A 24,817-nucleotide genomic window follows, 5' to 3' on the forward strand; every position below is an offset into this window, starting at 1 on the left:
ACCCTTCTTGACAGAAAATGTCCTACTTGATAGTTCGTTCCAAGAGGACCATAGGTGATCCATCGTAAAATTGTTGTCTTTTAATTTTTTTTTTTGCATTAAAATGATAAAAAAAAGTTATCAGAAATGGTTTTTAATCGTGTTTTTTACCGTTGTACATAAAAATTTACAGGGGACTTTAATACCCAATTGCAATAAATGATCTTTGAAAAAAAAATCGAGTGTTTTAAGAAAAAAAAATCACATTTTTTTTCAAAAAGGCATTAGACCGCTGCAAATACTTTTCAAAGTTTATGATTGATTTATTTACGAGTCAAATCATGGTGTGTAGACACCATAGCTGCTACTTCGTTATTGACCAGGACCCCCAAACATTGCTCCGTGGACCACAGATGAAAAGTAGGAACCAATCATCACCCCTTCGCAAAGGTCCCTATCGTGCTGATCAATACCGACGCCGGCCACGACCAGTGGTAAGACACGGGTAAGGGGATGGGAATGCTAGTCCGATACTTGAGTGATGGGACCGCTAAATCGGCTGCGTCTCCGACAAAGTATCACATGAGTTTTGAGGGGTTAGTAAGATGGGTATGAGGTCAGGATTCACTGTGCTAGGTGATGCGACCAAAAGCAATTTGTTTATCGGTTGAAATTTTAAAAATCTTAGGCAGCCGGCTGCGGAAAGATAGCTAACAAAAGATTTAAAAATAGTATTAATTCGACCGCGATTCTCCAGAAATTCTTCGTCGGCGTGCCTTCCGATCTAAAATGACTAATTTTATATTTCTACTTCCGTTCAATTCTCCAAATCTCATGGATATTAAGGTTTTTTTCATATATATGATTCAGATTTCAGGAACGGTTTTATCATTAGAAATTTTATATATGTTTTTTTCCAAAACCAATTAGTGAAAGGGCAGCGAATGACCGAAAGGTTAAAGCTGCCGGAAATAAAGTAATTAACAACAACAACAATTAGTGAAAATGATTATTTTAAAACTATGCAATCTTAGAACAACATTTCATCCAAAACACTGCTAACCCTCAAAAATCTCTGGTGCAATTATTCAAATCGTACCATTCATAAAACAACAATCCGTTCACTCTCTGTCCAGTGTCCAGTGAGTGCAAAAAAAGTCCCGTTTGCAAAAAAAGAAGCGTGACTCATGAGACAGAATCAGCTAGATTTTTCCCACACTCCAAAACTAGCTTGCGTACCATACCAACGCCATCCAACGAGGTGTGCTTGGAACAATAGAGAGTCGGTTAAATTTGGACCCCGGCAACTGACGACACACGGACGACATCGCTTTTCGCAAAAGTTTGATGTAAGAGCACCTGCGGTTTGAGTTCGGTTGAGTAGCTGAACTAATAATGCTCTCTTGCTTGCATGACGACGACGTGAGCATGAAATTGGGGAGGCCGCAAACGATGACGAATGACGATGTGTGTGTGATTTCGGATTAAAAGAAGAATGTAATCCAACTCTTTTTTCAAACTACTTATATTTGCATTATACATTACACTTTGTTGCTTGTTTTTTTATACATAGTAAGAAAGGAAAAATAAAATAAAATTGCCAAATCTATACAACAAAAAGGTAGCTTTTAGAAAGCAGCATAAATATAATCAACACGCATCTACTAGCATCGCTTACGCGCATATAGTTTTCTCGGTTACAGTTGCCCTCTTCGAAGAAGCGCGCCAATTGTAATTGTACATATTGTAAAATAAATTACTCCTAAAATGAGACATGTAAAGAACGGAGACTAACAGTGACAAGAGGTGTGAAACGGAACGCTTCCCTATTCTCTTTCCGGTTGAACGCTTTCGATTCTTAAGCTTCTTAAGTTCCTTCGCTGTGCGCGCTGCTCAGTTTCTGCAAGCCTATTTGGTTAGTAACGTGTATGTGTGTGTGTGTTTGTGTGCTAATTGTACAGAGTGTTTTATGCTTTGTTTGGTGTCGGTCGGTTTGCCCAACTCTATTCTCAGATTTCCGAGACAATTGCCGCTTCCACAGCATCTCCCAGCCGGCGGTGGCGACGGCTGCGTTACCAAATCACCACTTTATTAAATGTTTGTATTGTTCGTTCACCGAGACGCGTTTGATCGTTTCGTAGCCTAAGATAATGCTAAATGAGAACGCCGCGGACTGCACCAGCCGCGCCGTCAGCCCCTTGAAGAACATGTGGAAATGTTCCTCGTGCCACAGCTCACGGAACGCGACCTGCATCGAGTCGAGCCGTTGCACCTGCAGCCGGGCCCGCACAATGTCCAGCGGGTTCGTGATAACCGTAGTCGTAAAACCCCCTAAACTACCCGCCACGCACTGCACCGCCAGATGCGAAACCCACGGCGGACACACCTTCAGCAGCTCGTCCTGGTACAGATGGTAGAACGCCCACCACATGGCCGAGTTCGGCACGTAAGCCATCAAACTGGCCGTGTAACCCCGGTAGAACCCCTTGAACCCATCCATCCGCACAATCTCCCGCGCAATGTCCACCGTTATCCTCAGCCGGCTGCGCCCCTTGTCGTACTCGATCCCCAGCGGGTTCACACTGCTTCCCCGCGCCACACCGCCCATCCCCAGCACCATCGCGTGCTGGGAAATCACGTCGAACGGCACGATGATGGTCTGGCCGACGAGTGAGGCACATCCGCCTGCCACTAGCGATTTGGTCCGCTGGCTGGCGCCCTGCTGGTTCAGCACGTGCCGCACCCCCTCGTACGTGCTGATGTAAAACACCCCCGACACGATCTGCACCGACGAGATCCAGAAGCCCCGGTACAGGCCCGGAACGCCCTCGGCGCGGTAGATTTTGAGCCCGGCGTCGATCATGCCCTTGTAGATGTCGTTCTTGTACTGGACCTGTGTGTTGGGCGAGTGCAGGAAGGAGAGAGAGAGAGCATTAGTTTTTTTTTATGTTTCGTGATTTTGGGATTAACATTTTCTATACTGGTCTTCTGGACACATTCTAAGACGCTGTAATTGTTTTGTTTGAGTCCAGAAGAAAGCTTTATTATAATTGTTCGGTAAAAGGCAGACAAACGTAAAAAAAAACCAAAACAAACCGAAATGACCGAGGGGTTAATGGATGCAAAAATCATATTCAATAAATAAAAAACTTTTTTCAAACTTTTGTTTAATTTCAAGTCACAATTAGAGAAATATGAAAAGTTAGTAACTGAGTAACTTTTATTTTTATATTTCACCAGGAAAATGTTATGCATTGGTGGTCCCCTCGTTATTTTTCGTTCAGCCCAGTTAGCGAGCAGCATTCGGTGATTGGGCTACGTTCTCAGCCCAGTTACCGAACAACTACTGTAACAAATTAATTAATTAAAATTCTATTTGGAGCCGATCATTTTCGCTCGCTCAATTAAATGAGCGGCTCTTTTGTACGGCTATTTCTATTTTTTCTCATAATTTTGATGAAAAAGCTATTTTTAAGAAAGGTGTGATTTTTGTAGTTTTTTAGACTTTTATGAATAATTTGAAGAAAAAAAGTAAAAACAAGAAGAAGTGCTTTCAAATCCATAGGTTTTGGCGATCTCTATGTCAAGCTTTCTACTCGCTCGCTTTCTACTAATTATTTGAAATAACGTTTAGTTCGAATAATTAAATGGCACCGAAACTGAAATCTAGGATTTTGGAGAAATTGATTTGAATTTTACCGAAATTTCGTTTATTTCTTCCAAAATTGATCAAATGTCAATATTTTATTCGAAGAAAATATTTCCAATTTAATTGATAAAGTCTATAAAGTCTATTTTCAAGCAAAATTATTTATTTAATTATTTTTTTCCCGAAATCTCGTGGATTATTTAGTACATTTTTGGTAAAAATTTCCAAGTTTAGCCCAAGTTTAGCCATTTGATATTCTAATATTTGTGTTCGGGTAATTCTTTAATGTACAATGTATTGTACAATGAAAAGTTTCTTATTTTGTTTAGAAAATTCACTTTCACTTGTAGAGAACTATGAAACTGAAATAGTAGTTTATGCAACAAGTTGCAAAAAGAGGATTTTTTCAGCACGAGTCGTACATTTATCCAACGAGGTTCACCGAGTTGGATAAATACGAAGAGTGCTGAAAAAATCAAGTTTTGCAACGAATTCCATACAACATTTTTTGCAATTCCAAATAACACACACTGAGTGATATTTATGTGAAATTTTCATGTATTTTGTCAATAAATCGTTTAAATCAAAAAAATGTTGAAAAGTGTTACTTTTCGAAACAAGTGCTGAAAAGTTCAACTTTTCAGCACCCATTTGAGTGCTGAAAAGTAGAACTTTTCAGCATTTATTTTGAAAAGTGTTGCTATTCGATTCTGTTATTTTTGGTACAGAAAAGTAGGCTATTTCGTCGTTCAAGAATGACAGGAAAAGTAAGTAGTTTCACGACGGAATTGCAAAAATATAAGTTTGAAATGTTTTAAGTGATGTTTCAATATACATTGGTAAGAAAGTTGCAATAGACCCACCCTGGGTGATGAAAAGAGAGAATGCGTAACGTGATTTTCGAACAATCCCACTTTGTTTACATATACAAAGTAGAAGGATGTTCAAGCACAAGCATGACTTTTTTCTTACTAGTAAATTAGCTGTTTTATAATCAGTAGTATGTGTGTTATTTTGTCTAGTTTTTGACATTTTTTGCTGGAAAATTGTCGCGTTTCGATCGGTTAGAAGAGATTTTCTACGGGTGACGAAGAACTACGGCGAGAGTGTGATTCTGCAATGTCGCAGATAAATTCCTTGGCTGATTTTAGAATCCTGCAGCTCTTCCTGATCCAGCGAAAAAACATCGCTAATTCTAGCGAAGATGATCCAACAAATAGAAAGTATTTCACTAAACCAAGTTTTCAAACGGAATCAAACAATAGAGACAGTTTCTGGATGGATACAACCACATTGACTCCATAAACAACTTTCATTCATAATTATAAAAAATAGGATCTCGCCTTCAACTTTCTTATGGTTTCTTGACTTCGACCCCAGGCTGTCAAAAGACACACATTTTTCATTCCTGCAAAAAAAAATTAATGATCGATCACAATACTCTCTACTTTTGGCGAACAGTAATTTGGTTCCACTTTAACAGTTCAAAATTGAGGCCGTTTTGCGAACCACTATTCAGCACCCACACCCAAAATTCAGAGTCGAGATAATCGTTCTCTCAAAATTTATTGAGGGCTCAGTGCCAAAATCGATAGAATAATGGTACCAACTCACACCATCATAACAAATGAATTCATTCGTTAGTTGAATCAATAAATCTCCAATAAGTGTCATACATCGACTTCTGACTTCTCCTTGGTCACCAAGCTGTAGTGGCCGAGGCAGCTAAGTCATTAGATTGGTTTATCAAAGGTCTCTGATTCGATTCCCGTTGTCGACACTTTTGGTTTTTTGTTTGACGGATGAACTTTTTTTGCAAATGAACCTCGAGAGAATAGTTCTATCGCCCATCTCGAGCTGTGTTCTCTGCGTCCGTGAATGGTACCACTATTCTCTCGACTCGAGACCATCATTCTCTCGGACTAGCGCTGCCAGTTTTGGGTGCAGAACCCACCAACAAAATATGACAATTTAACTCTACACCGTTACATTTCACATCAAATTGGCAGTTCTCAAAAACAAATTGAACACTACAATTTGCGGGATATTCATTAATTATTTTTATAAACTTAAGGAGCTATTACACTACCGTAAACAAACAAACTCGCACTTTTTGACAGTTTGCCTGTTTGCCTGCTTTGTTTGTTTGCCTGGATTTTTTTTTCATAAAATTATTTTTATTAGGTCCTTTTCGGTACTGGGACCTGGTTAGGACCAAGTCGGCTTTGGTTATTACATTTTTCTTAAAGCTAACGGTAATTACAGAGGATCTTGTGTGTAAATGTTAGTGGGGGGGGAGCCGATTACCCGCGGCCTACTCGGGGTTAGTAGGGAAGGAATGTTTGACATTTTGCCTTGTTTGCGAGTTTGCCGGAAACAAGTTTGCGAGTTTGGCAAACTGCACCCAACCGGCGGTCGCATGATTGTGATGCATGGTGCCATGAAAGTATATCAGATTCTGTATGAAATCTGTCCTCATGCATTTTTTTTGATATAGGGGTATGACATTTTAGCCCGTTACCGACAATTATCGACATTACCGACGGCTTTTTGGTTGTATTTCACAAAAAAACCTTATCAGAACGAGGATTGACCCACCAACTTCTTGATTATTGATCCGACACGCTACTACCGCGCCATGGACGATTGATGAAATGAGAGTGAAAGAGCATCAACATATTTTTCTCTTTGGAGTGTTGCTCGGGGACGGGCCAACATTATATGTGTTGGTGAGAACTGCAGATCGCTGCAATGTGAACACGCGGGCAAAAATGATCTACGGGCTTGCTGCAAAAAATGTTATAAATTGTGACATTTTCTGCAGCAAATCCACTGTTGCAGATTTTGAGCAATATTTTTCCTTTAAGTGTGTCAAACACGAAAAAGTGCGAGTTTGTTTGTTTGTTTGCGGTAGTGTAATGGGTTCTTTAAAAATAGACAAAAGTTTCAAATTCATTCCATCTTGGAACGGTTCTTCCAAAAGACCAAAAAGAACCGCGGCTTTCTTATTTGTTTCTTTGAGCGGCTCGCCCTTTTTTTTGCTCACCACTAGTGGATACCTGAGTCGGGCGGAGAAGAATCTACCTAGTTGTCAGTGTCAGCCACTTGCGAACTGTCAGTGAGTGCCGCCTTCAATTGTTTGTTACTGTTCTTATTTAGTTGGAGCAGGATTGTATTTGAAGGAAAATAAATTTAAACAAGTTTTTTAATTTGTAAATGTATTTTTGGACTGAGACAATTCATTAAATGCAAAAGAGGCAAAAATATATAATGAATGTTTATTTATTTTTTGCTAATTTTTGATAAAATTCAGTTTAAAATATGTTTTCATGAAATATATTTCCATATGACCATAAATCAAACAATGTTAGGTCATACATAAATGTGCTTAAACTACGACTTATTAAAGTGGTAGTAGTTAGTCAACGCCTGTGGAGTCACGAAGGAAAAAGGCAAGGCGGTACTCGACAGTTCGGCTGAGCTGTGGAGGATCTTCACCGAGTTCAGCACCCAATTGACAATCAGCAAGACCCACTCAGATCAATTAAAAAGGATCGGTTTCATGTCCTGCAAGTATGGTTCCTGTCATTCGTTTGAAAATGAGTCATGCACGATCTTGAGTACTGTTTTGAAATGTGCTTCAAGAAAATTTGAATTGTCAAGAAGGGCAGATGACGACTGACTGGAAATTTATATGGGAAGAGAAATTATCTTGCAAAAAATAGACAAAAACAACAAAAAGAAAATAGAAAAGAAAAAGAAGTCCTCTTCGCTTCTCCCACCCAGGTGAATACAATAAAAATTAAATTTGTTTCTGAGCATTAAACATAATTCGCTTCTTTTATTACTTAACGCAAAAAAATCGAAATTTGAGTGTAACAACATTTCAAAAGGGCGATACCTTCCTGCAAACCTGCCGTTTCGAGTAAATCAACATTCAAAATTTTGCAACAAATCCAAACAAATTAAACCTAATTTCCCAAAAATGTATAAAAATCATAAATTTTGTCAAAACTTAATAAAAAAAGCATCCATATCCCTTCATTTGAAATTATTTTGAGTATTTTTGCTATTGAAAATTGAGAAAAAGAAATTAAGATTTTTTGAAAAGCTTGACTTATTTTTCGCCATTCGGTATTCACCACCCACCCAACCAAAACAGAGGTATCGCCCGACAGTTTACGGCACAAAAGAGAAGTAAACAAAGGTTTCGCCCTTTTGCTTTTGGGTATATTTTTCTAGTATTTCAGGTAAAAATGTTTAAAAAACTGTTTTATCATTGTGAAACGTTACAATCAGTGATAAGACAGTGCAATTTACAATTACAGTATTGAATCTTTGGTCGAGAGACCCTTTTAGAAGGAGTTCGAGTCAGTCAATGATTCGTTGAGCGCGGAAACATCGTAAGAAGCCAGTTTGTTTGACAGTGTAGAGTTTATATGGAAGTGCCATTCATTATGGAGAAAGCCGACAGGGTCATCCTCAGAATTGATCCAAAGTGTCAAAATATCGATTTAAGTCATATTTTGGGGTTTCATGCAAAATTATCATATGAACACGAAATATACACCAACAATCGATATTTTGACACTTTAGCTCTATTCTAAGGGCAGATTCAGAGGGCAAAATTACATGGAAAATCATATGGTTGGACATTTTTTGAATTTCTTTAGGGTAGTCCCATATACTTTTCCCTTGAAAATTATACATTTTCAAATGAAGATAACTCGAGTTTATAGACAAACACCCTTGAGATTTTTTCAGCGTGAGTAGTGCTGGAAATTTGGCCTGAGCCTTTTCGAGGTATTTCAGTTTTAAATTTGTATCTTTTCGACCTTAAAATGGCAGAAATTTTTTCCCCTAAGTTTAAATAGACCGGTCAAAAATAAAAATGTTATTTTTTTTGCTCCAAAACAGTTAATCCTACGTTTAAAAAACTTTTTTTTGAAGGTTTGCTCAGATGCTTTCTCTAAATTTGGTCGTAGAAGGCATGTCTCCGACAAAGTTGGGAAGCTCAACAACTTTCTAGAAGACAAAAAAAAAAATCCTGAAAAGTTAGATTTTAAAAATCACCCTAATGACAAACCACCGTTATTTTCAACCAAACTATTTGCAACATTTTTTTTACAAACTTCACCAGTTTCAGGAAAATCAATTTTCCGCTCAGTTTTGCCATCTGGACCACTGTGCAATGGCAAGAATTTGGTGCCGCCTTCCTTCTAAACCACCCTAAATAAATTATAGACCGTCGTACCCAGACCGTAAAACTGGAGCAGATCTGGTACAACGATAATTATAATTAAGAAAATAACCATTTAAAAACATTCAGATCAGTACAGTGATTTTTTTTTTTTTTTTTGGTTAGAATTCACTCATTTTATACGTCAGAAGCTGCAGCAATCAAATGATTCGCCCCTCGTTATTGGGTGGAAACAAAGGGCGGAACCTTGTTTTGGTTTGTTTTGATTGGTTTTTATTGGTTTTACCCTTTTGTTTTTGGCTTGAAAAAGTACGTAGTTTCGGAATTTTGAGATGTTGTAGGGTGCTATATAAACAGTTTTGGCGAAAACTTTGTTTGTTTACATCTGGGGTTATCGCCCTTTCCAAAAGTTATGACTGACTTATTTCTCTGCAATGTTTTCGTTGATTGCATTCAGTTATTTATTTTACTTTCAAGGTAATCTAAAATTTGCTGTGAAGATATTGTTTGCGTGAATTTTTTTTATGATACATTTTGCTTCAAACATTTCAAAATTAGGCTTGCAATTTGAAATTAGATTTCTTGTCCACTGAAATTAAACAAAATGTTTTACAATAAATTATTTCACAACAGACAAAAACAGATAAAGAAAGCATTTTTTTTAAGTCCGGTATATTTTTCTTGAATTATTGAATACGATTATAATTTTTGAATAAAAAAAACGAAAAAACCATAAATTTATCACGAAGAAATTTGTATTTTTATCACCTTATAAAAAATTCCCGATTTACCATTCAAATTCCCGACTTTTTGTCGATTTTGTCAGATTTTTTCCTTGAAGTGACCACCCTAATTTAAATCCAAATAGAGCACTTTAAGTATTAATGCATAAGTAAATATTACTAGTATTACTATTAATACATAAGTAAATATTATTAGTATTAATACATAAGTAAATATTATCATTATTTTTTGTTTCTTCATTGATATTTTGCAAATTTTCGGTTGAAAAAATTCAATTAGGCTTGAAATTTAACCTTAATTAAGTTTTTACATTTCAGCACTTGTATCTTTATACTTTTCTACACTGTTTTAAATTGACCAAAGGCACGGACGCCAAATTATAGCGGGAAACAAACTTTTAAATGTTCAAAACTGCATTTTTTTGGAAATGCAAAAAAGTTGTATTCAACTCTCTACAAAATAGGATTGTTATTTGTTTTATTGTACAGAATATCTTCATTCAATTGACCATAACATTTTCTAGGGTTTTTAGGTCCTATAAGCTACGATTTTTTTAAAAATAAAACTCTAGAATTGTATCCATCCATTTTTATGTACTAGTTCTAGAGTAATTTTTCAAAAGGTCCTATCTGCATAGTAAACCCATGACTCATTGGATGTTTAAAAAAAATACTCTGGAGTTTCTCTCTAGTATCGCATGATGATTTTTTTTGCCTAATTGCAACACTGCACTTCTCGCGATCAAAACAAATTCATTACACGCCGCTGACGACGCTGAATTGCACTCGCGGAAGTGTTTACAACGCTGCATCAGTGCTAGTGTCCCCTTCTATCTTTATGCACAGCACAGACAAAACAAACAACATCCCAATCCGTACCTGAAGTTGCGTTTTGATCACGGTCAGCGGAAACAGGGCACACCGGACCGAAAAGGAGCTCAGCATCGACAGCGGGAAGAACTTTTTCTTGTCCATCATGTCCCACTCGATGGTCTTGATGAAGGCCCCGCTCGAGGAGTCCATCCTGGCGGTCGAACCTCCGTGCTGCTGCTCCGTCGTTGTTGATTACTCTTTGCTGATGGTTTTTTAAACTTAAAATGTGTGAGCCTTTCTAGCTGATTCGAACTCGCGGTCACGCTCGTTTGTCCATCGCGGCCAAGTTGTCTCTGGTCTTCTTTTCAGAATGTTGGCGCTTTCGGCACTTTGTCGTTTTTGTTCTGATAACAGCTCTTTATCACCTGGCCAGCATCGTCGCTCATGACGTGAGGAATCCTTTGTTTACTCAGCCGAGTGACCCCGTTCACCTCCGCAAAAGGCACAAAGCGGGTGGAGTTCGACGCTCTTTCCCTCCAAAGCCCCCGGTCGACTCCAATGGCCAAGGTTGGAGCAACAGCAGCAGGCAGATTCACTATCTAAACAAAAGTGTTTATGTAACACCGCCGGAGCTGCGAAGTGACGTCCCTCGCGGAAGCGTACCCCTGGCTGGTTCACCTTGAGGGCGGTGCGCGGTTCTCTCTTTCTCTTACAGCGACAACATCAACAGTGCCCGCAAGGCCATCCGGAACATCTCCGACGAAGAACTGGTTCCACAGTCGGGCAAACAAACATCCTTCTTCTGCACTTCAGCGATTCTTACTTCATTTTGCCCCTTGTTCAAAATCCAAGATTCACTTTCGTTCCAGCAAAAACGCCCACTTTCAAAAACTTTATTTTCACTGTAAAAATGCAAAAAGAGAAAAAAAAAGTTTGCTCCTTCGAGTGTGAAATTCCGTGGACTTTTCTTTTTTTGTTGGAGCTGTGCTGATGAAATCGAAATCAGACGAAACGAAACTTCACCCAAAAGTGGGGGAGAAGGTGGATTCTGCATGGCAAGACAGCCCATCACCCACCTGACACTGACGTTAGCCAAACGCCACCCACTCGCGATTTGTTGACGTCCGACGGCTGAGAGCGTGAGCTGGTGAGACTGTGAGAGGGATGAGAGTGAGAAGCGAGACACGCAGAAAATAATTTGAATCTAGAGATCCTATTTAGGGTCTCTAATTACAGCTGGACGATTGTTTGTATCAGGTTTCCTATCTCTTTCTAGTAAAAGTTTTTTGTCAGGCGACTTCTAGCTGGTTTTTTTGACTGACCGCCCGATATGTCAGCCAACATACTTCGCAGGGCTGTGACAGCTCAAGCTCGATCATTGTTTGCATCAGGACGCTGTGACGAGAAGTTCGTAGGGCTTTTGTTAATTTGATTTGGTTAACCGCGATGGATTTTCTTGAAATAATTCGAACTGTCAAAAATCCACCAAAGGATCTACCGGTGGATACTTTTCTACCACAGTTTTTTGTGTGATCAATGTGGTAAATGTTTTGGTGGATTTTTGACAGTTCGAATTATTTCAAGAAAATCCACCGCGGTTAACCAAATCAAATTAACAAAAGCCCTCGTCATTTTTGGGTTAAATTATTATTTTTTTCACTGGGCCTTGAAAGCCTTATTTGCCGAAAGTGCGCCCATATAACTAGAGAGAAGGTATATACACAGACAAACAGACGGGACACTCGAGTGCCGAACCATCGTCCTTTAAAAACGGTTATTTCAAATGCAATTTTGTTTCGGCATCCACGCACTCGGCGCTGATGGCGCTGCTGTCGTGACGGCTCACCCGTCTTTTCTCAGTGTGTGTGATGCGTGTTTTTGTTTTTAAGTTGAGCATGAACACGTGCGAGGCAACAAATGAAAACACCAAAATTTGTGGAATTTAGGAATTCTACCGGTGAATCACAATCCAGGCTTTGCAGGACAAAATTGGGGCAATCTCGGCCATGGCCTTTTGTCCCACTATAGTGTTATCTAAGCCCGAGCTCACGCACACTAGCACCCCATTTGTTTTGCTGGCGGGTACAAAATTTAACCTCAATCTTTTTCGTGTACGTACACGCAATACATGCACACGTAGATAACTCTATTAATCTGGAAGGCCTGCTCAATTGCCTGCCGATGTCGAGGCTGCTGCTGAGGCGCCCGCTACTGCGGAGGAAGCCGGATCCTGTGGTGGAGTCATCTTCTTCGGAACAACCTGCTTATCCTTCTTGGACTGCTGCTCAGATTGCTGCTGCTGGTCGTCTTCTTGGCCTTTTGGCGATGTTGCACCACTCAATCTTTCACAGTTCAGTTTCTGTGGTTCTGTTTCGATGTAAATTTTGCGGCAGCGTTTTTGGAATCTTTGCGTTTTTGTTGTTGGGCGCAAGTTAACTGCGCCGTGGACATGTTCCACACAGATGTTTCCAAACGCCCATCGTGGGGATCAATTCCGGTAGATTTGAATAGAATTTTTTCTATTTCGGCGGCCACTACTGGTGTTTTCGTGACCAGGGGTATCTTGTTGATGATGGTGTCAGGTGTTAGAGGTTTTGGAGGAGGAGGAATTTCGACAGAACTTGAAAGCAACGGGGAGGACCAGTGGTTTGGTCTCTGTCGTTGCGGTTGTGGTGCGTCGTTGCTGGTGCTGCCGCATGATTTGGCTCATGAGGTTCTGCCATTGGAAACGGAACTGATCCACCGTCATCTTCGGCCGTCGACATTGATTTTAATTTGTTGCATCGGGTACTGGCGATCAGCAAATACAAAATTATTTCGATCAGCTGTTGATGTTTACAATCGTTAAGGCTTGATTGTCTCACACATACACTAAAATGACACATGACAGTAATGTGTTTGTATTGGTATGTTTGTGCTGCGCTTCGGCATCAGCTCACCAGACAGCGCTGGCGTCGCCGTGATTTGGTGGTTTGATGAAGGTCGATGGATTTCAAAAATAATTTGTATGGAGAGTCTCGTCTGTTTGTCTGTGGTATATATCTGGATTTTTTTTTTTTTTGAAGGTCCAAATTTCCAGTATTTGCTTTTTGGGTGTTTTTGAAACCGCCTTGAGTCAGGGGTATTAAAAAACACGAAAAACACCCAAAAAGCAAAAACTGAAAATTTGAGCAAGTTGTGGCGCTTTAACCACGGCAAATAGTGTCCAGAGCATTCGTGGAAATACAATGTCCCATCCCAGAGGGTCCCGGAGTACCAAACCTTCTTAGCATGGTGCTCCCAACGAATACAACCAAATCTCGGAGCGTATGGTGGTGTGTCCCCACGCTTCTTCCTCCCCTGTCAATTCAGAATTGTGTTGTTGTTCGAACACTCAGTGCTCAAACTCAACCCAATTACGAGTCATCTCTGCGATACGGCTTTACGCAGTAGGCCTGGCCGCTTTAACGCTTGTGATGTTTCAATGCATTCCGATGCAATAGCGCACTACAAATGTTAATAAATGACAAGAAGAGTGCTAGGCGTCATCTAACCTAAGGCACTCTCCAGGATCCCTTCGAAAGATTGGCTGCGCTAGGGTCTGATTAGATTAGATTAGATTAGATTAAAAAGCAAAAACTGAAAATTTGGTTTATTGGATCTTTTCAAAAAAAAAACTCCAGATATGTCCTTATATTGGGCCTAGTACCTAAGAAGAGTCCACCAAACTTTATTTAACGAAATGGTGCATTTCACCGAATCTGGCAGGAATCTGCCACATGAGAATGATATGTGCTGCCATTATATTCATTTTGGTGGGCAAGAATAATTCATTTTTTTTCATCTTAAATAAGAAATTAATATATCGAGGTTTCAACCAATCAGAAGGTGGGTCGAAAATTGGCACATTGAAGGTTGGATCCTAGCAGCAATAGGCCCAAAATAGGGACAAATATATTTTAGTTTTGCGGACAGCGAAACAAGATATCTTTATAAAAAAAATGACAATAATAATTTAAACCAGCATTTGAGAATATACAAGGCTCAAAATAGGGACACAAACTGGTAAAACTTGTAAAAAAATCGAAAAAATACAAAACTCTACAAATTAACAGTCCTCGAAAACCAAAACAAAAAATTTTGAGTCTGCGGTAGTTTGTAGTATTGTAGTAATCATAACTCAGCCAAGACTATACAGTAACATAGCTTATCAGTTTGAGCTAATCATATCTCTGTTGAACCGATATCCAAGCCCTTAACTCGTATATTTCACGATACATATATGTAAATCATACCAAATCGAATGCTACCCACATTTTACCATGTACCCACACGATTCTTATCTTTCGCGTTGTCGTTACACTATTGACTAATGAATACGTTTATTTGCTTTCCTCTTTTCGACTTCCAGTTAATCGTAATACTCTCACCGCGGGGATAACGAACGGAGACACTTGAGCAGCAACAATGTACTCCACACACGACGTCCCGATATCGATAACCATCGCCTGATGCTTTGGTCGAGTCGTCGCCACTAATCGTGGTCACAGCTGGTCTCAACCCGCCCTCAACCAGTCGACGTCTTCACCGTAGGTCAATCAGTTTTGCTGGAGGTACGTCCCAGTGTTGATCACCTCCGCGGACAAACGCACCACACGTTGACCGCGTGACCGTTCGGTTCGGTTCGGCACGCAATGTCGGAAGGATTCGGTGCTGGCGGCCAGCAGCAAGACGACCTCCTCCTTCAGCAATCGCAGCAGTCGCAGTCGCAGGGTTCCGGCGAGTACCAGTGGTCCTCGTACGCCATGATGGATTCGTCCCGGGTCTCGACCTGTCTCATCTCGATGCTGCTGATCGTGTACGGCAGCTTCCGGAGCCTCAACATGGAGCAGGAGCAGCGCGAGAAGGAAAAGAAGCGCCAAAGCGAGAGCACCAACAATCTGCTGACCGGCGAGCCGATCCCGCCCGAGCAAAGTGAGTTGAGAGTGTCCGAGATTTCTGAAAATCCTATTCAAACATTTAGCTTTTTTCCCAGATAAATTCGCCACACTCGACACGATGCATGCGCTCTGTCTTCCGTTGGGGGCCTCGGTTTCGCTGCTCATCATGTTCTTCTTCTTCGACTCGATGCAGATGCTGTTCGCCGTCTGTACTGCCAGTAAGTATTCCATCACTTATAGGAACCACGGACTCCGTTTTTTTCCTCTTTCCACAGTCATTGCCACCGTCGCGCTAGCGTTTCTGCTCCTCCCGATGTGCCAGTACATCATCCGGCCCTGCTCGGACGGCAACCGGATATCCTTCGGGGTGTGCGGACGCTTCACGGCCGCCGAGCTGTTCAGCTTCTCGCTGGCGGTTTCGATCGTGTGCATCTGGGTACTGACCGGCCACTGGCTGCTGATGGACGCCATGGGCATGGGCCTTTGCGTGGCCTTTATTGCGTTCGTGCGACTTCCCAGCCTGAAGGTGTCCACCCTGCTGCTGACCGGACTGCTCATCTACGACGTGTTCTGGGTGTTCTTCTCGTCGTACATCTTCAACACCAACGTGATGGTCAAGGTGGCGACCCGGCCGGCGGACAACCCCGTCGGAATCGTCGCGCGCAAGCTGAACCTAGGTGGAATCGTGCGGGAACCGCCCAAGTTGAATCTACCAGGAAAGCTGGTATTTCCCAGTCTGCACAACAGTGGCCACTTTTCCATGCTCGGGCTGGGGGACATCGTGATGCCGGGACTGCTGCTGTGCTTCGTGCTGCGCTACGACGCGTATAAAAAGTCCCAGTGCACTCAGACGGCGGAAACGGGCGTGCCACCGCCGAGGGGGGTCGGCTCGAGGCTTACTTACTTTCATTGTTCCTTATTAGGGTAAGTTGCTCTACAGTGGTATTGTTGCAAAAACAATAAAATCTGACCATTCTTGATTTGCAGTTATTTCCTCGGTTTATTAACCGCCACCGTTAGCTCGGAAGTATTTAAGGCAGCTCAGCCCGCCCTGCTGTATTTAGTACCGTTCACATTGCTACCTCTGCTGACGATGGCATATCTAAAGGTAAGTACAGTTCCTGCGCCAATAGCCCCCATGTATGCAGTAGTCGGGCATTTACATGTGACAAAACGTCCTCTGACTAAATTCCCTTTGGACAATTGTCGCACTTGCAGTCGTGTGACACGATAGCACGATCAGATCGCAACTACTTTCTTATGAAGAGGGGCAACAATGCACGGGGTATTTACGGCTTTTGATGCATATTTAAGGCTTTTAATCGAGTTTTGGGGATCTCCGAAGGTCAAAAGGGCATTAGTCAACTTAAAAAAAAACTTCTTTCTAAATGAATAAGATTCAGGATCAGGTCAATAACAAATCGTTTAACTCGTTTATATCAATTTAAATGATTTTTTTCACCACAAGTGGTATAATTTATTACTAATGCCGATTTTATGTTAAAAAATCAATTTCAAGCCAATTTGCTTGCTTAAGGAATAAGTCCAAATAATATGATTTGAGCCCTTTTGAAATTTTAGTCGTGATTTTAAAAATATGAAAGTATTGTTTTAAGGAGTTAAGAAAATTTCACATAGGGATCACTTTTGAACATGAAAATCTGATCAAGGTTTCCAACATATCATCGATTAAAAATTGAGGATCAATCGGGCAGAACTTTCAAAAAACTATTTTTTTTTAATTTGAAATCATCCATAAACCACGTGGACCCTTTTTAAAATTTCAGACCACTCCACTTTTTGATTTTTTTTTTGGGAACATTTTAGTAACTTTCCAAAACCTATTATTTAAAAAAAACATGACTTGACCAAAAACAAAACGTCCGTCAAAACATATTGCTCTAAAATTGGCACTTTTTAACTACTAAAACATATCAAAGAATGAAAAAATAAATTATTGGGTAAAGCTAGTCAAAAACCATTTCTCCCTGCTGGCCAGATCTGATTTTTCTGAAGCCCTGCGGGCCAGAGCTAATATTGGGTAAAAGTTGAAAAAATCAAAACAATTTACACAAAATTTACTAGACGATTTTTATCAAGTTCTTTTAGTAAAGTTAACCACATAAATAAACAGCAATTCCCCACGAAAACAGCATGATTCGAAAAAAAAGTTCTCCGATCGAGCTCAATTTTTTCCTGGGGGATCCTTGGCCGAAATAATTAGACCCGTATTTTTTTGTTTGGCTATTAGGGTGACCTACGCCGTGTTAGGGTGGTTCAAAAAATAGCAATTTTCGTCGATTTTCGCAAAAACCACTTTTTTTCAAAAAATCATATCTACGCGCCATTTCATCCGATTTTAGCTGTCATAGACGCAAAAGAAAGGTGATTAGTTTGGCTATTTGGGAAAAACAGTAAGAAGTTTCAAAAATCTAGCTTAACATTTGAAAAGGTCGTATGAAAACTTAAAATGCTGTTTTGAAGGTCTCGGGACCAAAGAGCCTATGTCTGAAAATATGTTTATCGGATTCCTCGGAAAATTTCACATAACATATCAAAAAATGGTGAAGTTATATTTTGGATACTCTGAGATACGATTTTTTGAAAATAAAAACTGGATTTTTCGACGCGCCACGCGCAAAAATGGGAAAATGACGAAAACGGGAAAAAATCGACTTTTTTCGCTAAAACTGCGATAACTTTAAAATTTCAGCGATGACCTATAGATGTTATGGTGCCAAAATTTGCGTCTTTTAATTAGGAAAATGTTGGTGCCCTAAAAAAGAAAAAAAGAAAAACTTCAATTCAAAGTAAACTTAGTAAAAAATGTCAAAATTTTTAATTTAGTGTCTTTTTGTAAATTTTTAGACAACAGTAAATTTTTTCATACATTTTACAATTTTGTTTTCTTGCGCCGTTTTTCAGATTGATGATTGATTAGGAAAATATAGAAAATATCAGAATTAAATTCAAACATTAAGAATGTGAGCAATTCTCTACGAAATCGGTCTTTTTCTTAAATTTTAATTTTTGTATTTTTTAATCCGACTGAAACTTTTTTGGTGCCTTCGATATGCCCAAAGAAGCCATTTTGCATCATTAGTTTGTCCATATAATAATTTTCCATACGAATTTGGCAGCTGGCCATACAAAAATGATGTATAAAAATTCAAAAATCTGTATCTTTTGAAGGAATTTTTTGATCGATTTGGTGTCTTCGGCAAAGTTGTAGGTATGGATATGGACTACACTGAAAAAAAAATGATACACGGTTAAAAAAATTGGTGATTTTTTATTTAACTTTTTGACACTAAAACTTGATTTGCAAAAAGAACCCTATTTTTATTTTTTTGTCACTTTTTGATATGTTTTAGAGAACATTAAAGGCCAACTTTTCAGAAATTTCCAGGTTGTGCAAAAAATCTTTGAGCGAGTTATGATTTTTTGAATCAATACTGATTTTTTTAAAAAAATCGGAAAATTATTCGCAAAAATTTTTCAACTTCATTTTTCGATGTAAAATCAAATTTGCAATCAAAAAGTATTGTAGTGAAATTTTGATGAAGTGCACCGTTTTCAAGTTAAATCCATTTTTAGGTGACTTTTTTCAAAATAGTCGCAGTTTTTCATTTTTTTTAATTAGTGCACATGTTTGCTCACCTTTGAAAAAAATATTTTTGAAAAGCTGGGAAAATTCTCTATATTTTGCATAAAAAAATACAAAGGCAAAATCCAAAAAATACGTTGCAATAGCAAAATTTTATTGCAAAAACATTAAAATGATCCTTATTAAATTTTTGTTTTAATATACAGAAAAATAATGTGAATCTTTTTTTTTTGGCACTCAATTAATTTATACAGTAGTAGTTCGATAACTGGGCTGAGAACGTAGCCCAGTCACCGAATGTTGCTCGTTAACTGGGGTGAACAAAAAATAACGAGGGGACCACCGATGCATAATTTTTTCCAGATGAATTATAAAAATAAAATTTACTCAAATTTATTTGTAATGCTTACTTTTCATTTTTCTTTAATTGTAACTTGAAATTTAACAAAAGTTTGAAAAAGTTTTTTTATTTGTTGAATATGATATTTGCATCCATTAACCCCTCAGTAATTTTGGTTTGTTTTGGTTTTTTGACGTTTGTCTGCTTTTTATTTTAACTGGGCCGTAGCCCGGTTAAACAACGCCCAGTTACCGAACAACTACTGTTTAATATTTCATGGACAACCTTAAACAAGGGGTTGGAAACTCTTAGAGCTTTAATTATTATGTCAACCAGTATATCAAAATATATGTTAGTATACTTATTATTTCCTTTAAATATCGCCAGTATACTTACCAATATACTGAGAGTATCTTAATATACTAACAGTTTATTGCTTTTCAGTTAATACACTAACAAGTATACTGGAATATCGTTAGTATACTCAGTATTCTTAAGTAATATTAGAGTTTCCAGCCCCTTGACCTTAAAAGCCATAGAAAGGGTTGCAGAATTACTTTGAAAAGCCGTCGCGGGCCGGACGTTGGGCAGGCCTTGCTTATTTGGACATAAGGAACTGATCGACAAAGTTGGAGATGAAAGTCTGAAGTGTGTTGGGAAACAAGACAAAAGTGAAAAAAATAAGAATCCGCTATGAACTACAGCAGTGATTGTTTGGGAAGCTGTATTGTTTTGTTGTAATTTTGTGAAAATCAGCGAAATTTCAAAGTGACCTCGAGCAGCAGTGATGTGTTGGTCGGACTTGCGTTAGTGGTAGTGTTGGGCGCTTGGAACTGGGATCAGCTGCAGCGCCTGCTTGGATTAGCTGGGTGACGGTGGTTCGGTGCTCGTCTGAGAAGGAGAGGAGACTTCAGTCGAGAGGAGGAATTTGCTGTTTGAAATCTGCATGGCGCATCTGCTTCGGACCCGGTGAGATCGTTCTTTTTTATGTTATGTTTTGTTTCGTTTCTCGCCTTGAATTGTGTTAGTGTGATCGAGCGAAAGATCGTGATGATGTGAGAGAATGAGTGATTGGCTGTATGTATGTGTGCTTCTCCTCCCGATTACCACAGTTGACTCACAGTAGAGGTCACAAACCCACAGATCCAATTCGTGTCAAATTTAATTTTCGTATTTTGAAGTAGAACTACGCCACGTCTTTTGCGTTTTTATGTTTTATGCTTCTAAACAGTTCACGTCGCGGTCGTCGCGAAACATTTCCGTTGTCGTCGTTGGTTTTACCCGTGTTTGTTTGTTTGTTTTTTTGCTTTTCTTCGGTTAATTGTTCGGTTATAGACATCAATGTAGATATTGCTGAAAATACTAAATGCACATTATATTTTGCCAACGATTCAGTCTTTCCACAGCCGGCTGTCTAAGAATGAGTCAATTTTAATTCAACGCCAAAATTTTCTCTTACTATTTACTCTATACAGCCGGCTGTATGAGTCTAAAACCTACTTAAAACTGAAATTGTAATATATAAATCACTATTTTTCCCAGTACAGCAGGCAGACTGAGTATAATAATCTATTATTATAAACATTTAAATCATAAATACTTAAATCATCCACATTACTCAATACAGCCGGCTGCATGAGTTTAATATCATAAAATTTAAACCACTTTTTACCAACCCGCAATACCTTTCGAGGTATATCCTAGGGTCCTACCTATCTACTAACATTGAGTCCAAAACCTCCCTACAAACATCTATACCACTAAGGTGACGCAGGGATCCTTGCGCACTTTAGATAGGTGTTTACTAACATTCCTTCCGCTCCCCAAAGGATAGCTTGGACCCGGCGAGGACCCCCTTATGCCCTGGGCTGTATTACACACTCATCAAAAGATGAAGACATGGTATCTCCCGTGTTGGATTATTGTTCCGGATGAGGGTCTAACACAACCACACCAAACAGAGGGATAAGCGTTGTGGAGCCATCCGTGGATAGGGCGTCCTAAAATGCTAATGCTAATGCTAATAAGGAACTGATCGACAAAGTTTTACACAAATAGATTTTTTTTTTTTGCGAAATTCCAAAGAAATGCTTTTTTCCATAATTTCGCTGCCGGTCAGCGCGGTACGGGATTGAAAAACAAACATATTTGTATTTTTATCAGTATTTTGTTACCGCCAGATTTTTTTGGGAAAAAAATGAAAGAGGGGAACAAAAATTTCAAATAAAATGTCTCCGTTTTAAGTTAAAACCATTTTATGAAACGTTTTTTTGTTGAGAAACAATGTTCAAAAATACTTTTAGTCTAATAGTCTTAATTTTTTTTAAATCTAAAATCGAGCTTAAGTTTTTTTTGGAAAGAGACAAATTCCAATTTTGCTCTTGCTAGTAGTAAAATTTTATAAAACCAAAGTTAACGAAACGACCTTTTTTTTCAATTTCCAGGGTGATTTAAGGCGAATGTGGAGCGAGCCGTTCATCATTCAGCAAGCATCCAAGCAGTTAGAGGTTTAAGCTGTAATTGCTTTTCTAATGAACACACACAGCAAAACACACACACACACATACATATTTAGTATTAAGGCTACGTTGAGAGAATGCTGAACAAACCCTAGTGGAAGAGAGCAAGGATTTTTAGCTTGTAAGGTACATTATACATGTAAGAGCTATTAGACAAAAAAAAAACAAACAAAGCAGTAAAACGGAGCAGAAACCTGTTCTGGTATGAGTGTATTTAGTAAAAAAAACAACAAAAAAACATACAAAATCACAAGCAAAGCGAACAAAATTAAACTGCAGTCAACATTTGGACACTTACTCTCTTGTGGCGCGGTGTGTGTGAAACAGAACAAAACTGAATAACAAAACAGTGAAATTATATGAACAAAATATAATAGGAAAACACCGTGAATACAAACCACACACACACACAGCTACAACATTACAAGTTAGCGTTAGGAGCTAAACACATAAATGTAAGAAATATTTTTGTGAAATTTTTATCATTAGTTTCGTCATTCGAATACTATAGCAATACCGCGTGTATGCATTAATTTAAACTAAATCAGACAAAAAGGAGAAAAAAAACATACAATTAAATTATCTTTACGGTAAGGCCCTTTTCAAGAGTTGGACTTTTGAGCAGGCTGAAACGTTAGAGCAATTATTTTTTATACTCCGTTCGGCAGATGCACACATACACACATGTATTTTCCAGTAAGTTGGCTCTAGAATTGTGTTATTTAATTAATCGAAAAACACACGCGCCAGTCGAACCCAACAGCAAAGCCGGAGACATTCATCCACGCACTTTACAAGCAAAAAAAGGCAATTTCATCATCATCCAAACTACCATCAGCAGCCGCCGCTTTTAAAAAGCATTGAGACAAATGTTGTGTTCAAAGAGTAACGCGCCTCCCCTCCCTCAGAAGAAAGCCCCTCCCAATTAAGTCAAATTATTAGAGTGAGCTTGGTGAGTTTGTGTGAGACATTGGAAAATTCAGTAAAATTCAGCAAAAATCTCCCCCTTTCCTCCCCCAACACGCAAACACACTCATTCGTACGCTGCAATCGATCATTTGCGAGCGGTGGCATATCTGCCACATTTGCATTCGTTTCCAAATGGGACAGATATACGCGGTCGTCAATATGGTGAGCATGGCAAAACAAAATGTAATGATTAAAGAATATAAAAAATGTGATAATTTTGTATAATTTCTGCACTCTCTGTGTATGCCTATCTCGAATGTATACTTTATGATTTTTTTTATTAAATATAGAAAAGTCTGTTTAAAATAGTGAAATAAACATCGTTTTGAACTTTCGACAGAATTTGGGTGTCTTCGGTATCAAATATCACAGCCCCTTTGATCGAAAACTTTTGAGAAACGGGTAAGATTTGGGTTTAAACCAAACATTTCATGATGGATCAACCCTTGGAATGAGCTATCAAGTAGGAAGCTTTCTGTCAAGAAGGGCCACGAAGTTAATTTGAAAAAAATATTAACCGCAACGGAGGGAACTCCGCCGGCGTGAACGCCGAAACTGCTGAACTCTGCTTCTTCGCCTTTCGGTTCCGGTTTCGATGACACAACTTTCATTGCAGAGAGCTTCTTCAGATTGGTGTTTCCCTTAGGGAAGACAACAATATACCCTCAAACCCCGATGGTTTGACACCAACTGTTGTCAAACGAACGGGGTCACTTTTTAGTTTGACATCCCTTTTATACGGAGTTCACACACACTATTAAACGTTTGTTTTGATAGTGTGCGTGAGCGCCGTGTAAAAAGTGACAGTTCGTCACTTTTTCGTTTGACTTTGACCAACCAACGGGTTACAAACTAAACAAGTGTCAAACAAAAAAGTGACCAACCACTGGGGGTTGAGTGTACGAAGTTTCGTCCACGGTGGTTTTTTCCTTCCGCTTGATGATATGCACCTCCAGCACGTCCAGCTTGAGACCCCTTTTCAGCAGGTACTTGACCTCATTAGGTAATGTAAACCGCGAACAATTACCCGGTGAGATCGTTCGCTTCGACGTTCGTGAGTGTAGAATTCCACTTTGTTCTTCTTCAGGAGCTCTCGCAACTTGTCAAAATCTTTGACAGAAAAACAGGTTGTTTTTGTTTCCCGCTAGCGGGCTGAACTTGTTGTTGTTTAGCAGATTCTGCTCCGCACTTTTCCTTCTTCGACGACAGATCCGATAATCTCAACGGACTTCTTCCGCTTCCGTTTCCCGGAGATAGGAGTGACTTTCTCCTAAATTTATGGTTTTAATCCCCATTTACATGATTCTCGTCATTTTTTCGTTTGACACTTTTTTAATTTGTACCCCGTTGGTTTGACAAAGGCAAACCAAAAAGTAACAAACTGTCACTTTTTACACCGGACTCACTTAATGTCAAACAACCTTTGATAGGGTACTCTGAAGGTTTTTTGATGAAAAATTCAATAAAATCACAATTAAAAGCTTGTTTTGTCTACAAAGCTACAATTTGGCATGTTCAGCACCATTTGAAATAATGTTGACTGGCATTGACGTGTTCTTTACGCAAAAAATGAGTTTGAGTTTGACATCTGGAATCAGTAATGGCCACTAGCATTTTCGCAAAAAACAGCATTTCTTTTTTATTACTGAATAAATTATCCAACCATTTTTTCACTGATTATTTCAATTCAGTGTGTCGAAATAATATAAGTTTAAGAAACTTCACTAAAATAAAACGAAGAATTGCTTAATTTCGAACAAAATTATGGGAGTCCAATATAAGACAACGAAAATCCAAACTTTTCCAAAACTGGACCACTTTTTTTAAGCTTACAAAAATGAAAAAACTGTGCATTTAAGCAAAAGTTTTTCTTAAACATACAATAAATGCTTGTTGTAATCAATCTAATTGCATATATTTCAATCATGAGTTTAGACATAGCTGTTTTCATGTTAAAAGTATCAAAGTTGCTGAAACTGTAATTAATAATTGATCAAAACTTAAGTGAATTGTTCTTACCTGAAGCATCACAATTGAAGTTTGAAATGAAATTTTATAATAATAAATCAATAACAAAAT

The 24,817-nt window shown here is 38.9% G+C and overlaps 2 protein-coding genes across 9 annotated transcripts in view; one reads left to right on the forward strand and one right to left on the reverse strand.

Annotated features, from left to right (window-relative positions):
- LOC6046890 (signal peptide peptidase-like 3) overlaps window positions 1–23,075 on the forward strand; it is a 105,286-nt gene extending 82,211 nt beyond the window's left edge. For 7 of the 8 annotated variants that reach the window (XM_038265653.1, XM_038265650.1, XM_038265651.1 and 4 more), the window contains exons 3-7: window positions 14,775–15,337; window positions 15,387–15,521; window positions 15,579–16,227; window positions 16,291–16,411; window positions 21,695–23,075. In XM_038265653.1, coding sequence (XP_038121581.1) covers window positions 15,058–15,337; window positions 15,387–15,521; window positions 15,579–16,227; window positions 16,291–16,411; window positions 21,695–21,763 — 1,254 coding nt within the window. In that variant the 5' untranslated portion in view covers window positions 14,775–15,057 and the 3' untranslated portion in view covers window positions 21,764–23,075. The remainder of the gene's footprint in view (window positions 1–14,774; window positions 15,338–15,386; window positions 15,522–15,578; window positions 16,228–16,290; window positions 16,412–21,694) is intronic. The other variant, XM_038265657.1, reaches the window with a different exon arrangement.
- Window positions 1,486–11,427, reverse strand: LOC6046906 (solute carrier family 25 member 44). The gene is made up of 2 exons (XM_038265659.1): window positions 10,451–11,427; window positions 1,486–2,872 (listed from the first exon to the last, which is right to left on the reverse strand). Exons 1-2 carry the CDS (start codon window positions 10,592–10,594, stop codon window positions 2,060–2,062), a joined length of 957 nt encoding a protein of 318 aa, XP_038121587.1. The 5' UTR covers window positions 10,595–11,427; the 3' UTR covers window positions 1,486–2,059.
- Window positions 23,076–24,817: the final 1,742 nt, after the last annotated feature.

The sequence above is a fragment of the Culex quinquefasciatus genome, chromosome 3 (assembly GCF_015732765.1).
Source record: "Culex quinquefasciatus strain JHB chromosome 3, VPISU_Cqui_1.0_pri_paternal, whole genome shotgun sequence".
Classification (NCBI taxonomy): Eukaryota; Metazoa; Arthropoda; class Insecta; order Diptera; family Culicidae; genus Culex; species Culex quinquefasciatus.

What these genes read in the sequence shown, in the direction of transcription:
- LOC6046906 (XM_038265659.1), bottom strand. Translation starts at nt 10,594, where the DNA reads ATGGACTCCTCGAGCGGGGCCTTCATCAAGACCATCGAGTGGGACATG. An exon ending in TGATCAAAACGCAACTTCAG is followed by an intron (nt 2,873 to 10,450) that starts GTACGGATTGGG and finishes CCCAACACACAG; the next exon opens with GTCCAGTACAAGAACGACAT.